The following is a 15,052-nucleotide window of genomic DNA, read 5'->3' on the forward strand; positions in this document are numbered from 1 at the left end:
AACCTTCTTTGGGAAGCAAGAAGGACTCCCATCCCGCTGAATTTTCATTTAACTTTTCAAACAGTGAGCTCTGTGAAAGGAAAGGCGGGGCGGGGGGAGTTATCGGACTCGTAATTATGTTTTTTTGAATTTCTAAAACAGAAGCACGGACATGAAAGCCAATAAAGTGGTTTGTCTAGGAAAATACGGTCTTTCCGACCTCTCTGCCTTAACTTCACGAAGTCCACATCAGTAGAAACTGTTTCGTATTCGATTAATAGGCACGGTCAAGGCCACTGTCACGCTGTATCTTCTCCGGAAGAAGTACTTCCTTATAGCACACCGTAATTAAATGGGCTATTACTAGCGAAGTTCATGGACAGCCTGAAATGATGTTGCGGGGAAAAAAGAACATCCAGGAACGTAGGAAAATAACTTAAATTTCACCACGCGCTGGAGACAGAAGGTGAACCGTTTCTGGCAAGAGGGAAAACCCAACAGCCCTACTCAACCAACGGGAGCTCTGATAACCCAACTCAGAATAAGAGAACTTGGCGGTGGAGGCTGTGAGTGTCCACGCTGTGTGTGCCACAGCAGCGGAACTGTGAGCAGAGGGTATGATGAGCATGACCCTTCCCCCTGAGCGGCGAGGCGGCCACGCAGGCATCGGGAACAGAGCAGCGCGATCACTGCCCCCGCGTCACCCCGGCTGTGCTCGAGGAATTGTCAACTCTGTCGAGCTCAGAGGAAAATAATTTAAGAGAGGGGACTGAGAGCCCCTGCTTCTTTTCTTATAGATGAATATTCACCGGCTCCCAGGAGCTGAGGCTTCTTCCCACCTGTCCAACAAAGCAGAGCAACAGACCAAGTGTGGCCTGAGCCAGGATGGGCCAGGAGGGTGAGGGCCAATGAGGCCGAAGGGGGCTGCTGGGGAGACAAGTGGATGACCGAGCAGGGACTCTCGAAAAGGAAGGTTTGCTTTGCGGGGCACAATATAACCTGTCCTTCTGCCTCCATACGAAACCTTCAGTAAACTCTCTAATTTATCACGTTTCTTGAAGCCGTTTTTGCACACGGGCAACAGGTACGTGCTTGTTTGGGGGAGGCGAGCGTGCTATGATGTGCTGGAATTAACCCTGTGGGGAGGGGATGGATCTGTTCACATTCAATTTATAATAGGCTACCCCCACTCCCAGTTTTCCGGACGAAATGCCTGAAGCCTACAGAGGTTCCGTAACTTGACCAAAAGTCTCCGTGCTTGAGCTGGGATTCAGATCTACGGTCTGGTTTTGAAACCCAAAGTGTAAATACTACACAGGATTTATCCTGGAGGACGGCAGAGAAACAAATGCTAGCTGATGCCCCAAATGGCCACACTTCATTTATCAGAGTGCACATTTCTGCATGGAACAGAACTGGTATTTTGGAAGAGAAGGCGTCCGCAGGGTAATACGGAAGATCCATCACCATAGCTCGTCAACAACTGCCTGAAACATTTATCTGCAATAGCGGGACGCTATCTTCCAAGACAGAATTGAGATTCAAACCAGAAGGCACAGAAAAGAAGTCATATGGGAGGGAAAAAGAAGAAAGCTTCCTGTGAAAAAGGAAAACATGTCTTTGATATCCACGTACGGACACAAGGAGGAGCACCTGGGTGGCTCAGGCGGTCAAGCGTCTGACTCTTGACTTCAGCTCAGGTCATGATCTCACAGTTTGCGAGACTGAGCCCCGTGTCGGGCTCTGCAATGACAGCACGGAGCCCGCTTGGGATTCTCTCTCTCCCTCTCTCTCTGCCCCTCCCCTACTCAGGCTCTCTCTCTCTGTCTCTCAGAATAAATACATAAAAACATTAAAAAAAAATAACAAACGAAAGACGCAAAGGTATCTTGGCATCCCTTAAAATAGGTTTAGGGAATGCAAAGAGTACAGCTATTGAGAACGTGGACAGCTTGAATCCCAGCTCAGCCACTTACTAGCTGTATCACCTTGGGCAAATCACTTAAGCTTTCTGTTCTTTAGTTTCTTCACTGTAAAATATAGACATTAAATGTCTCTACCTCATCAAATCGTTGTGAAGATTCAATGTGAGCACACTGAAATATGTTCAGAACAGTGCCTGGAATGTGGTAGGCATTTATAAGCATTAGCTAATGTTATATTCTTAATAACAAAATATGGGGGGTACCTACACCAGCATGGAGTGTTTTAGGGGTTACAATAAGAGGCAGTAAATGCACAGCTGGGCCCAAAATTTAGGTGAGTCTGGTGGAACACGTCCAGCTATGGCTCACGGAGGAAGAAAGCTGAACTGTCTGTTAGGACAGCAGAGAAGGACCCTGAGGGGTACTCTGAGGTTAGAGCATGGGTGTATATGGAGACTGTGCAACGCTAGGAGGCTGGGCCAGAGAGAGGAACTTTTAGAAATGATACAGCTCCAGACACACTCCCTCCAGGCCACAATCACGGGGAGGGAGAGATGATGAGACTGCAGTGTTGCAGAGACCACCATGTAGAATCTTCTTCCCCTTAGCATGATGGCAGAAAAATGGAGAAAGAGGTAACTGTGAATCGAGAGTCAAAAACCTCAAGGAACACAGGTGGGTGACTGGGAAGTCCAACCAAATTATACCAGCAGGGGTTTGGGCTGTTGTGACTGCATCCACTCTAGCTAGTTTAGGAAAAAAAGAAAAAAAAGGGGGGGGGGCACTGGCGCTTGTGGAACCTTTAGGACAACCAGAAAACCAGATCTGGGGGACACATGACCAGGACCAAAAGAGCCAGACCCTTCCACACCACTGCTGCAGCTGCCTGCCCACATCTTGTAGGACAAGAGGAACTAGATGCCAGATTCTTCTCTGAGCTTGTCCAAGAGCCCAATATGCTCCACCCCCATGCCCATCAGGAGATCCGATCTCCCTGGGCATCGCTAACACCTCGCACTGGTCTCTCCTGTCTCCACATCTTCTAAGGTGGAAAGCAACCACATGTGGAGCTCTCGTGGCAAGGAGCCGGAGGAGTGTGCCTTCCAACTTTCCTGCCCGTGTAATTCAGGGAGGAGAGGTGGGAGGGGCTGGCAATGGCAGCGAGGGGGATGGAAAGGAGCCTATGGCACCACATGGCATGGGCCTCCCTGGAGGGGCTGATAGGAGGACAGAGTGCTGGGAGGGAGGGCAATAGGAGTTGTATTTTTGTGGTTCTGAGACATCAAAGTGAGGGAAGGACAAAGACCCTCGATTGAACAAGGTGCTATCGGAGAAAATCTACGCTTTAATAAGCCAGTGCTACAAGCAATGTTCCAGGAAAAGGGATTACTTCATGAATACACGTTATGCGCATCTTCGAAATTCTGGCTCCAGTCAAGATGAATTTCTCTTTGTACCCTGGACTCACCTTGAGTTAATTTCTCACCTTCATCTCCATTTATCCAAATCCTCTTTCAGTGAGCCATTTTGCAATGAGCCTGTTTTAATTTCCCTTACACCATGCAGACACTGGCCGGACGTAATCTCTCCCTTTACTCAAAATTCCCATAACATTTTACCTACACTCCTCTTACGCCGTTGATCTCATTTTGCCTTGTATTTGGGAGTTACTTAGACAGCTGTCATCTCTCCTTCTGGAGGCAGCGTGACTAATCAGACAGACTTCTGGGTCCTTTTCAGCTCCTGGTACAATCCCTTGTGGTCTAAAATGTGATGGTGGGTGACGAATGAATAAATTATATCCATCACAAACTCTTCACTGTATCATGGGATGGTGTCCAAATTCGGTGAGGAGAAAGACTGCCAGATACCTCATCAATCTGTTCTGAGGATCATTCTAACCAAAATGGTAAGTCTATGGGGTGCCTGGGTGGCTCAGTTGGTTAAGTGTCTGACTCTCAGTTTCGGCTCAGGTCGTGATCTTGCGATATCATGAATTCAAGCCCCACATTGGGCTCTGTGCTGACAGTGCAGAGCCTGCCTGGGATTCTCTCTCTCTCCCTCTCTCTGCCCCTCCCTTGTGCACATTATCTCTCTCTCAAATTAAATAAACTTAAAAAAAATGCTAAGTCTCTAAAAATGCCCATAATCCTGGGCCTTGTTCTACCTAGACCATGGGCTTCCCACTGGATTATGGGATTAGGAATATGTCTGTTACACCTTTATAGTCCCAGTAATGCCTATGGTGGGACACACTGGAAGAACACTTGTTGACTTGTCTAAGCCCCAGAGGCTATTGGGGACATGTGGGCGGGTCCTGAATTATATCTCACTAAGGATATCTAGGAAAATTCTGTATATTTGGACAGCAGTAACAGATATCAGGTTAGCTTCACGTTGGGAAAAAAATATGGTTTAAGAGGAGACAAAGAGGATGAGAAAGAGGTATAGCTCCACAACGAGGAGAACTGGAGAGGCACTGTCTGTTAAGAGAGATCCCTGCCAATTTCTTGGAGACAGAAGACAAATGGGGTAGGGCTGATCACCGAAAGTGAGGAGGACACTGTGGCATGGAAAACACACAAGCAAGAGCCATAACTGAACAGGGCACTAACCTGCCAAACACAACTCTTGAGAGGGTCCAGATGCACAGTAAGCAAGAGAGTGAGAAATGGAACAAAAAACAGGACTCACTGAAGATCTTTGCATGGACCGTCCTCCACTTACCAAGGGATGAAACCACCAGGCAGCCAAGTGTTTGCACCTACATAAAAAGCTGGGGTATCTTCTCTAAAGAAATCTGGCAAACCATCTCTGGAACATTAGAGCTGCTAGTGTGGGTGCTCTATCCTAGTGTAGGGTCCTCTGCTTTTTGGCATATGGGGTGGGGGGGGGGTGTGAGGCCCATCAATCAACCTGATCCATCCATTTACAAAGAGCTTCTTATCAGCCTTTCTACTTCCAGATTCAAAAATCTGCACTCATCCCCAAGATTTATCAAGCACTGAAGTAAAGCCCACAGCATGACATAGAAAACAAATAGAAGAACTGACCCTAGAGGATACAGAAATAATTCCGATAACAGAGAAGAGAACCTAAAAACAAACCCACAGCATTACAACAAAAATCAAGTTAGTATTCTCAAAGGGATTTGGAAAAAATATTGCCCCCATAAAAATAAGGACAAATCCAATAAAAAACGAACAATCAATGGGGCGCCTGGGTGGCTCAGTCGGTTAAGCATCCGACTTCAGCTCAGGTCATGGTCTCACAGTTTGTGAGTTCGAGCCCCGCGTCAGGCTCTGTGCTGACAGCTCAGAGCCTGGAGCCTGCTTCAGATTCTGTGTTTCCCTTTTTCTACCCCTCCCCACTCATGCTCTGTCTCTCAACAATGAATAAACATTTAAAAAAAAAAAAGGAACAATCAAGAATAAGAGTTTTAAAAATTAAAAGACATTTTGTTTTGACATTTCAAAAACAGCAACAATAAAAAGACCCTAAAATGTTCCAGTGTGAAAAACAAACAATGTGACAATGACAAGATAAGTAAGAACAGGTCACACACAAAGGAACTAACATCATATTGGCACGGACTTCTCAGCAGCAATACTGGGTATTACTAGACACTGAAGCAAGTTGTGAAGGAACAGAATTTGCACTTTAGAATTCTACACTCTGTCAAACTACCAACTGAGCACGAGGATGGAACAAAGCATTTCCACACATGAGAATTCATGAGAATGCACGTATTATGCATACTGCTCTTACCCCCTTTTGCAGAAAGTTGAGGATATTGTTCAGCAAAATAAGGGTGAACGTTTTTCAGAAAAAGTAAGATATGTGAACAGAGAAACCAGATAAGTATAGGATAACAACAAAGAGAAACACCAGGATGACAAACAGTGCAAAAAGCTTCCCGCCAAACCCAAACCAACCTAATTTAGATTGGACCACAAAGGGTCTAGAAGGTAAAACCTCCAGGAGAAACCACAAACCAACAAACAAGAAGTAAACAACAAGCCAACCAAAATAAATACATAAAAACCTAAAGGGATTAACTGACGGATTTTCCCATGTGCAAATTAGTATTGGTAGGCATTCTAAAGAGATGTTAATGTACTGGAGAAAACTACAAGTGCATGGAAAACTGAACAAAAGCAAAAAGGGAATTATCAACATCTGGAAAATTTAAAAATTATATTAAGATAGAAAATACCACAGTGGCATACCACTTGGTTCAGCCGTAAACAATATTTACGGAGTCATAATCCTATCCAGATTGGAAAAGGAAGCCTGAAGGCTAGAGAATTTAGGTTTCCTGGAGAAAAAGGGGGAGTTAGTTAAAAAACAAAAAACAACACAACTTCAAGACAAAAAAAAAAGAAAAAAAAGCAAGGAATGTAGGGAAAAAAGAAAGGCAATTGGAAACTCCAGGATATAAAAATGGCAGCATCAACTCTGTTTTTTGGTATATATGGAAAGCAACTTAGAACAAGCAAATTAGAACAGAAAGTTGGCAGGCTTCCAGAAGAACGGAATGGTTTCAAAATAATAGAGTGAGTTAGAAGCTGGAAGATATCAGACGTAGGGTGAAAAAGACAGGTTTCTTTTCCCAACAAGAAAAAGGAGGAAAAATCAGGAAACAAACAAAAACAACCAAGAAACAAACAAACAAAAGATCTTGATATTTTGTTTAAGCAAATAAGTAGCATAGTTTTAAAGCAGTGATGGAATGTGAGAAAATACGAAAGATTTCAACAGGGATTATGATTTAGGGTTATAGAGAAGGAAATATAATCAACCACAGTGCACTTCTTGGTTTTGCAGTATATAATATTCATATTGCTATAATAATATGAAGACTATTTATTGGCATCAACCTAAAATCACAGTACAGAAATCTTAATGGTGGTCAAAATGGAAAGTAAACATGATCAACAGCTGATAGAAATGAAGGGTAGAGACATGAGAGAGGAAGTAGCAGAAAGGTGAGGCAGGCGTACTGTGCAATCAAGGTAACAGGAAATAGAGATTTAAGTAAGTTATTTAAAGCTACAATAGTAATATACAGAGGATTCTGGAAAGAGAAGAGAGGTGTGAGAGTATGGGTAAAACCCTATACATCAGATCGGGATACCAACAGCTAATATTCAAAGTTGAGAAATTATAAATAGCGTGTATAAATATATCCTTCCATAATATGCAGGCAATCACCAAAAGAAGGAAAAGCAAAGAGGATTCAGAGGGATTGATTCTGGGTCGGGCCAGGGGATTGGTTGATTTTTTTTTTTCACCGTGTACATGCATTATTTAATTCTTTTGAAAGTAAATATTTACTCTGGAACCTGCACATTTTGGCTCACGAGTGCTAAGAAATTAACCTTTGACACGTACTGGTGGATATACTTATTTCTACTGGTGTAGTTGCTGTCTTGGGTTATCCAGACGTTGGCTACGAGTACCCAAGTCCTGAGGGGCTTGTCCGAGTCCCCTGGCAGCGCCCCACGGGGCATGATGTAAAGGCTGTAGGAAGTAGAAACTGTGGGTGACCAGCCTTCTTAGGGAATTTCTGCTGCAAGTCATTACAAAGAGGAAGATCGCAGGGCTTACTGCCGGAATAACCCTGGATCTTACAAGACTTCCATGCTCCTGCTGGACAGAATAAGTAAAATGTCTTATATTTTCCCTTTTGAAAGCCCGAGGAACGGCTCAAGGATTTGCACAGCAGAATGAAAAAGGAGCTGTCACCGAGTTCCTTAGGACTCACAGCTTGAAAGGAAAGAGGAGGCCCACGGGGGTCCGTGGACCAAGCCCAGCAGGGGAGACAGAGCATTTCCACAGCCCGGGGGGTGGGACCACAGCTCTTAAAGCCACAGATCTCCTCTGTAGGCACAGAGACCCTCACAGCGGGGATCCATTCACACCAGTCACCCTTGGAGACTGCTATTTATGCTAAAGAAATTTATCCACTCCATTGTATGTTCCTTGTCCAGAGTTCTCTTGGATCCCTTGTTTACGGCCTTAGTCCTATATTGTGAGCGGCGGAATGGACAGGCCATTTCAGAGGGCAGGGTGGGTAATGATGGGTCTGTTAGCTTTGCAGTCAGTCTTTCCTTTGTGAACCAAACCCAATTTGGGTGCATTTGCTTAAAAAAAAAAAAAAAGAAAAAGAAAAGAAAGCAAAAACCTCATTTGAGGTTGAAGAAACGTTAGTTGTGTTCCACTCCTTTTGCTAGGGGAAAAAAATGCCACTGGAAGAAACCAAAAACCGTATAATATTTATAATCCATTCCTTAGGTTGTGATGCACACGTATCCAGTTATTTGAGGTGTAGGTGCAAATATTGTAGCCATGGCTCCTTAAGACTAGGAGGATCTTAAAAAACATGGGAGACCTTTTCATCACTGGAGGGATGCTAATTTCTATCTTGCAAAAAGTGAAGGGAAGCCCCAACTGAAATGTTTCCTTTTGAGGCAGAACTTAAACGTAGGCCACTGCTTCATGAATTCTGTGAGCCAAATCCTTATAAATCCTCTGAGTTGACAGATCAATTATTCCTTCTAACAGCTAATGAACTAATAACCCTTGGAAAATTTTCCTTCCCTGGGTTTAAAATAGGAAAAAAAAAAAAAACTTTAGGGGGAAGGAAAAAAAAATCAATGAAAGACCACAGAGCAATAAAAACAACGAAATTCATTACAGCTTTTTTTTTTTTAAGGGAGCTGTATTTTGTTCGAGAGCTGTGATTTTTTAAATTAAAACCACGTCGCGTAACCTTGTATTTTATAAAACATCATAAATATCCCAACCTCATTTTGTGTCCCGTCGAGGGAAGGGAATGAGGAAGGCAAGGGGAGAAAGAGAAAGAGGCAGGCACAGGGGAAGGTCCCAGCAAGCGGAAGGTACTGTCATGGGCTCTCGGGGAACCACAGGGACACCAAGGGTGTGCACAGGGCACAGAAGGAGAGAGGCTGTTACTCCGGGATGCACGAGAGGGACCATAAAGAGAGAGAAAGCCCGTACTGAGCCTCGTGGATGGAAGGAGGGTCGGGGGTGGAAGGAGGTGGCAGGCAGGACAGGTTGGGCATTCACGGGGTTCCATGCGAGGGGGACACTGAAGGCTAGAGCAGGTGTTAGAAGCACGGGCATGCACGGCAGGGCAGAGAGGCACATCTGTTATGGGAGAAGGTCAAGGATTTGAAGAGATGAGAAACCGGAAGCAAGGGGAGGCGAGGACATGACTTGCTCAAGGTCACATGGCATTACGCTCGTGTGTGGTTGTACTTGAACTGCAAACAAAGTCTGTTTTTGTGTGTTTAAAAAAATTTTTTTAAGTTTATTTATTTTGGGGGGGAGAGAGAGACAGACAGACAGAGAGAGAGAAAGAGACAGCACAATGGAGGAGGAGGAGGAGGAGGAGGAGGAGGAGGAGGAAGAAGAAGAAGAGGAGGAGGAGGAGGAGGAAGAGGAGGAGGAGGAGGAGGAGGAGGAGAGAGGATCCTAAGCAGGTTCCGCACTATCAACGCAGAGCCCCACGCAGGACTCAAACTCACAAACCGTGAGATCATAACCTGAGCAGAAATTAAAGAGTTGGATGCTTAATCGACTGAGCCACCCAGGCGCCCCCGTTTGTTTGGTTTTAATGGAGGAGCTGGAAGGTGGGGGTGGTCCAGCTACTGGCTGGTGAGCACCGGGCTCCCTCCTTCCGGCAATGCAGGTGAGGCCTTAAAGTGAGTTGAACTGTCTCTTTTCTACAGCAGCACCAACTCTGGAGGACGGTGCCCCGAGAGCGCCGTGTACCTCCCAGGGGACGCCGCACGGCTGTCCGCTCTGGCCGCTCCTGGTGCACAGCGGCACGGTGTGGGGAAGGCCTGGGTGGGAGTGGCAGCCTCATTGGCTCTAACTATAAAATGGGGATAATTATAATCACGCCCCAAGTTGTGAGCAGGACATAAAATGAAATAACACTGATAGATCGGAAATCATTTGCACAGCTTTCTAAAGAGGCCCCAAGGCCCAACCGAGGGCCCGAGGTAAAGCCAAGGCTGAGCAGTCACACAGGTCCCATGGTGAGAAGGGGGCCTTTGCTTGGTTTAATGCTCTGCTGTGGCCCTCTTGACATTTTTAATAAGTTCTGAACGAGGGGCCCTGCATTGTCATTGGTCACTGGGGCCCCCAAATTAGGTAACTCGTCTTGGGTAAAGCTGCCTGGGTCGGTGAGAGGAGCCCAGGAAGACATCCGCATCTCCGGCAAAGAACTCCCAGTAGAGTTACAGTGGACACGTGCTGGGTTTTCGGCGGCTCGGCATCTGGATCCACTTGTTATATTTGAGGAATTCTTTGCTCTGTGGGTCTTGGTGGGGGGGAGGGGCAAAGGGCCCACCGTTGGCATCCCCTGGCTCCCTGCCACTCGGGTGCTATGAGTGAGGACCGTGGGACATTCACTCTGGTCATGGCCACAGGAACGTCAATTCTCCAGGAACATCAGCGGCAGGGCCAGCCAGTGTGGAGGACTCTTCCAGAAGGTTCTGCGGTGAGGTTGCAGGCACCGTTGGGTTTCTCTCCATGTTGTGGCCTGGTTCGCCGGCCTTCTTGACGATTTCTTTTTCAAACTTCTCAATATCCTTTCAATAAATTCCTTTTGCACTTAAGTGCTCAGAGACGGTTTCTGTCGCCTACAGCCGAGTTTCTTCTGATATAAAGCTGGACTCTGTTGTGGGGTTTCTACCCTGAGAACCTCTCAGCTAACCGACAGCCAAGGAGTCCCGTGTCCTGAGGCAGAACCTGTTGGGTCATGCGCCCTTGGCGATGGACAGGAGTGTTGGCGTGTGCTCACACGGAAGGGACCTTGGAGGTCATCTGGTCTACACGCCTTCTGAAAGCAGGAGTCCTTCTAGAATAATTCAGAGTCTAAGTCAGACTTAAATAAAGATGGTCCTTGCCACCAGAGGGTATGTATGCTAATAAGCAGAAAGCCTCTGTCATCGGCGACAAACCTTTGACAAAGACCAGCCAGCTCCCAGTTACACCATGACAGGCCAGTGGTTGTCTTAGGGCTCGTGAGGATATCCCCAACTATCATCAAGTTGTCCGTGACAAAGTCCGGGGAAACTGCACATCGTGCATGGCCAGAAGATGGAACGTCATTCCTTCGAGTACATAATTAGGGTGGTAGCTCGGTTCCTGATGGGTTTCCAGACACGATGGGGCTAAGGTGCTCTGAGGTTATGAAAGCAGGGACCACCTGGAAAAGATCGCACAGGGATATGATGGCCCCAGAAAAACCAGGAAGTGTCAAACGGGTGATGCTGTTTCTGGCATCCGGGTCAAGGATGCTACGGGAAATTTCCTTTTCCTTGTACGGGCAAGTCCCATCACGGACCACAATATTCTCCATTTTGCCAAGGGTCTGGAGGCTTGGGGGAAAAGAGTTCAGACGAGCTCAGTTTCCAACACTTGAACTGAACTCCCGGTGGAAACAAAATCACTGATCGCTGGCATCACAGCTGTGTACCTACCGTGTCACTGGGCTGGCTGGCTGGGTGACCTTCCGGTCACTGGGTGAGTGACCCTTGCGAGCGCCTGCAACAGCAGAAAGACCCACTCTCCAGAAGCCCCCCTAGAAAGCCTGAGACGCGGCGCACCCCGCTCTGTCCCAACGGCAGGCGCGTGAGCCCCGACAGCAAGGCTCCCACGACAGAGATGTGGTGGTGGTGGTGGGGGGGGAGGGATGTAGGGCAGGATCCCTCCCGTCACAGCGAGCAGATGGCGCCCGGATGGTGTTGGCCGAGCGCTGCCAGCGATCAGAGAAGAGAGGGGCCGAGGTGAAGGAAGAAGGCAGTTGCCATCTACGTGGGAGGGAAGGGGCCGGATCTCATAAAGTCGGTAAGGTGGCGGGCAGCGGGGTGCTCGGAGGGTCCGGGCAAACAGGGGCCAGGGCCGGGGTCGCTAGGCGCGGCGGATCCCCAAGGGCGCGGGCTCCAGCAAGGTGCAGCTGGCCACGTGCTCGGAGGGAGGGGCGGGCCCAGGAGCAGGTACCCCGGGAGGTCCCGCGGCTTCAAAGGGAAAGGAAGAGTGCCGGGCAGGGGCCGAGAGAGAGGGAGAGGGAGGGGGGGGGGGGGGAGAGAGAGAGAGAGAGAGAGAGAGAGAGAGAGAGAGAGACCGACCGGTGAGGCTCTCCCAAGGCTTTCCAGAGCGAGTAAAGTACTCATACCCGGGGCTTTATTTGAATTTATCACCTCTTATTAGTGCCTTTTGAAATGCGAATTAGCTGATTAACCACTGCTCACAGCCTTCCCACTGTTCTTTATCCTCCCGCATTCAGCGACTCGCTTCTAAATAGGGTAGGCCACAGCGGCCCACCAGGGGGAAATTATTCTCAAGGTTACGAACAGTGACCACAGCAAACTCGGTCCCCTCGGGCCGGCCGGGTGGAAGCAAGTTGCGGGCGAGGCTGTGCCCCAGGCCGGGCTCCGGCCGCCCACCTCCCCGTTTCCTTACAAAGGGCTGGGGCGGGGGGGACCCCTGCTCACCTCTCTCGTGAGCCCCCTCGGGCCCGTCCTCAGGATCTCGGAACAGGCCGCTGGGGAGAACAGACAGGCTCTCTTCCACCCCCCCACCCCCACCCCCACCCCCCTGCCACTTTTTTTGTTTACTATATTCATTTTATAAAAGGTTCATTAGTTCTAGGCCCCTAAGGAATGTCCTCCACTTGCCGGAGCATTCTGTTTGGGCCGGGGGGCTCACATCGATGAACAACAAGGGATGGCCTCTGGCAGGGCCTTGTCTGCGCCCGCTCCTGCCTCCAGTTTGGCAACACGACACAAAGGCGGTGTGGCATGTATACACTTTCCAGGCTGAGCCCCTATTCAGAGGGGGCCGCGGCTGGCGCGTAATGGGCTCCCTACAGACAAAGCCAGCAAGTTTCTTAATTAAGTCTAAGTGAAAGACAGATCCCGCTTACATCTTCAGAGAACCTTCCTTCAGAACTTCAAAAACACCCTAGACTGCCTATCAAATCCGGGCACGAATAACTAGCGAACAATTTTTTCTCTTTTTAAATACGGAGAGCCAAGCCTCCGGCGCAAACCCTTCAGCCCCTCTCACTTTCCCTGCAATTTTAGACATGCCTCTGGTTTATAAAACAGGAAACAAAGGGACTGCTTGTGTGTGGGAGAAGCCCTCAGAGGGTCTGCATTTCACCCCGGGCCTTCCCCAAAGCACCGCGCTGTCTAAAGAGCCCTTTAACGGGCTCCGTCTCATTACCATCTCCGGGAGGTAGCAAAGGGCGTGCTAGAAACCAGCAGGCGTACGTATATCACAGAAGGACGAACCCCAGTATGGGATGATATTAAAGAAATTAATTGCTAGCTAATTACCTCTCCAAGAACGTGATTTTCACACACACCCCCGCCCCGCCCCCTACGCACACCCCTTCCTACCCTAGCCTCCGTAACCCCTCTCTCAGACAGACCTTTCTGTTTTCTGGCCTTTGGAGTGATCATGTTCTTTGCGAACAGAAACCAATTATTCTGCAGCAATAAAGTCACCAGGAGTATGAATTGCTTTAATTTTTTTTTCTCCCCCTTTTAGCAGCTGCCCAGGGTGGGTTGGGAAGGGGGGCAGTGATAATGGAGCGAAATGAATGCTAAAGCAAGCCCCAAGGCCGGGCGTCCTGCAGGGAAAATGATGTTCAAAAAATAAATAAATAAATAAATAGAGTGCGTTTTTTTTGTTGCGAGGGGGCTAATCAATGAGTCAGACGTTTCCGAAAAGCGCGCTTTCCGCTCTGAATCTGCATGGCCAATGCCACCGTCCCCAATGGGTCCTGTGTACCTGACTAGCTTGTAAAAATGTCACCTGACTGTTAAAGTGCTACACACGCCCTGGCTGTCCCTGCCTGTTCTCTTCTCCCTACTCCACACCGCCACCACCCCCCCACCCCCCCACCCCCACCCCCGCCCCCGCCTTTGCCTTTTTCCTTCTGCAATTCTTCGCTTTCTCATTAGAAATGCCCAGCAACGTCTGGCGGACAAAGACACTACAAAGTGTATGGAAAGGGGAAAAAAAAAAAAAAATTAAAAAGGAAAAAAAAGTGCAGAGGAATTCTTCATTCACTGATCTCTAGAATACATTAATATCTGAGACTGTTGGCACAGCCTAAAATACTTGGGGCAGCTAACAATGCGTGCAATGATTCGAAGTCTGGGATCTTCAAATAAACCCCCGAGCTGTCATGGCCACCAGGAAGCAGAATAATGGCGATATTAGTTGACCTTCATTTTGTCGTCTCTTCAGACCTGACTGCTGGACCTCTGTTTGCCTGTTACTAGGATCTCTCGGCTAAAAAATCCTAGCATTTCCCAGGCAATACAAGAGCCAGTTTATTAGGTAAATAAACCAGGCCCTAAGCAGTGCTTTTGGCTTCATAATGGGGGACCGGGTGAATGGGAAATGAGGGCTGGATGTGGAGTCAGAGAGAATGGCTAAGAACCAGAGATCTCATCATTCAAAGCAGTAGCGGACGATGATGAGGACAGGTTTTTTTTTTTTCTTTTTTTTTTTTTAACAGATCATCAAATCGGTGTGCTGGCTCTGGGTAACTTAGCCAACATCGTCCGCAAAGTGAGGAAGGCAGGTGAAGGCGCACCAAGGCAAAGAGCGAAAATAGCAACTGTCTTCCCCTAAAGATCTAGATCTTTCATGGTGTCTCCCTTACCTCAAGTTTATGAGCTATTTTGCAATGCTCAAAAGGAGCTGACGGTATTGTATTGCGATAATCTGTCGTAATTACTGAACCGCGCTTATGTTATCCAAGCCGCTCTCTGGTGACAATCCTGATGATGTTAATGAAGGAAGTTTTTGCAGAACTGGATTCTTTTTGGATCCAGAAGGCCTTCTGGCTGTCTAGACTATCACAATACGGGTGAGTGTTACATTTGGATGTCTGTTTAAGTTTACCGTCTCTCCTCTCCAGCCCCCACTGCGATAGAAACTCCCGGAGAGCTAGGACTACGGACACTGCCCGGTCTCACTCACCTAGCACCTAGCACAGCACCCAAGACTGGCCTGCCTGCCTAAGGATGCGATACGCGATCCCCTCCCCCCCCATAGGAATGAGAGGCAATATCTCCTTTTTCGTGTGAGAT

At 47.8% G+C, this 15,052-nt stretch overlaps 1 protein-coding gene across 4 annotated transcripts in view; it reads right to left on the bottom strand.

Annotated features, from left to right (window-relative positions):
- The window catches only part of STX8 (syntaxin 8), a 253,572-nt gene that overhangs the window by 49,467 nt on the left and 189,053 nt on the right, over positions 1–15,052 (bottom strand). Inside the window, exon 8 of one of the 4 annotated variants that reach the window (XM_045044699.1) lies at positions 10,238–11,148. The exons of the other annotated variants lie outside the window; for them this stretch is intronic. Within the exon in view, the coding sequence (XP_044900634.1) occupies positions 11,114–11,148 (35 nt within the window). The 3' untranslated portion in view covers positions 10,238–11,113. Of the gene's footprint in view, positions 1–10,237; positions 11,149–15,052 lie in introns of those variants that run through there. 4 annotated transcript variants of the gene reach the window in all.

The sequence above is a fragment of the Felis catus genome, chromosome E1, assembly GCF_018350175.1.
Source record: "Felis catus isolate Fca126 chromosome E1, F.catus_Fca126_mat1.0, whole genome shotgun sequence".
Classification (NCBI taxonomy): Eukaryota; Metazoa; Chordata; class Mammalia; order Carnivora; family Felidae; genus Felis; species Felis catus.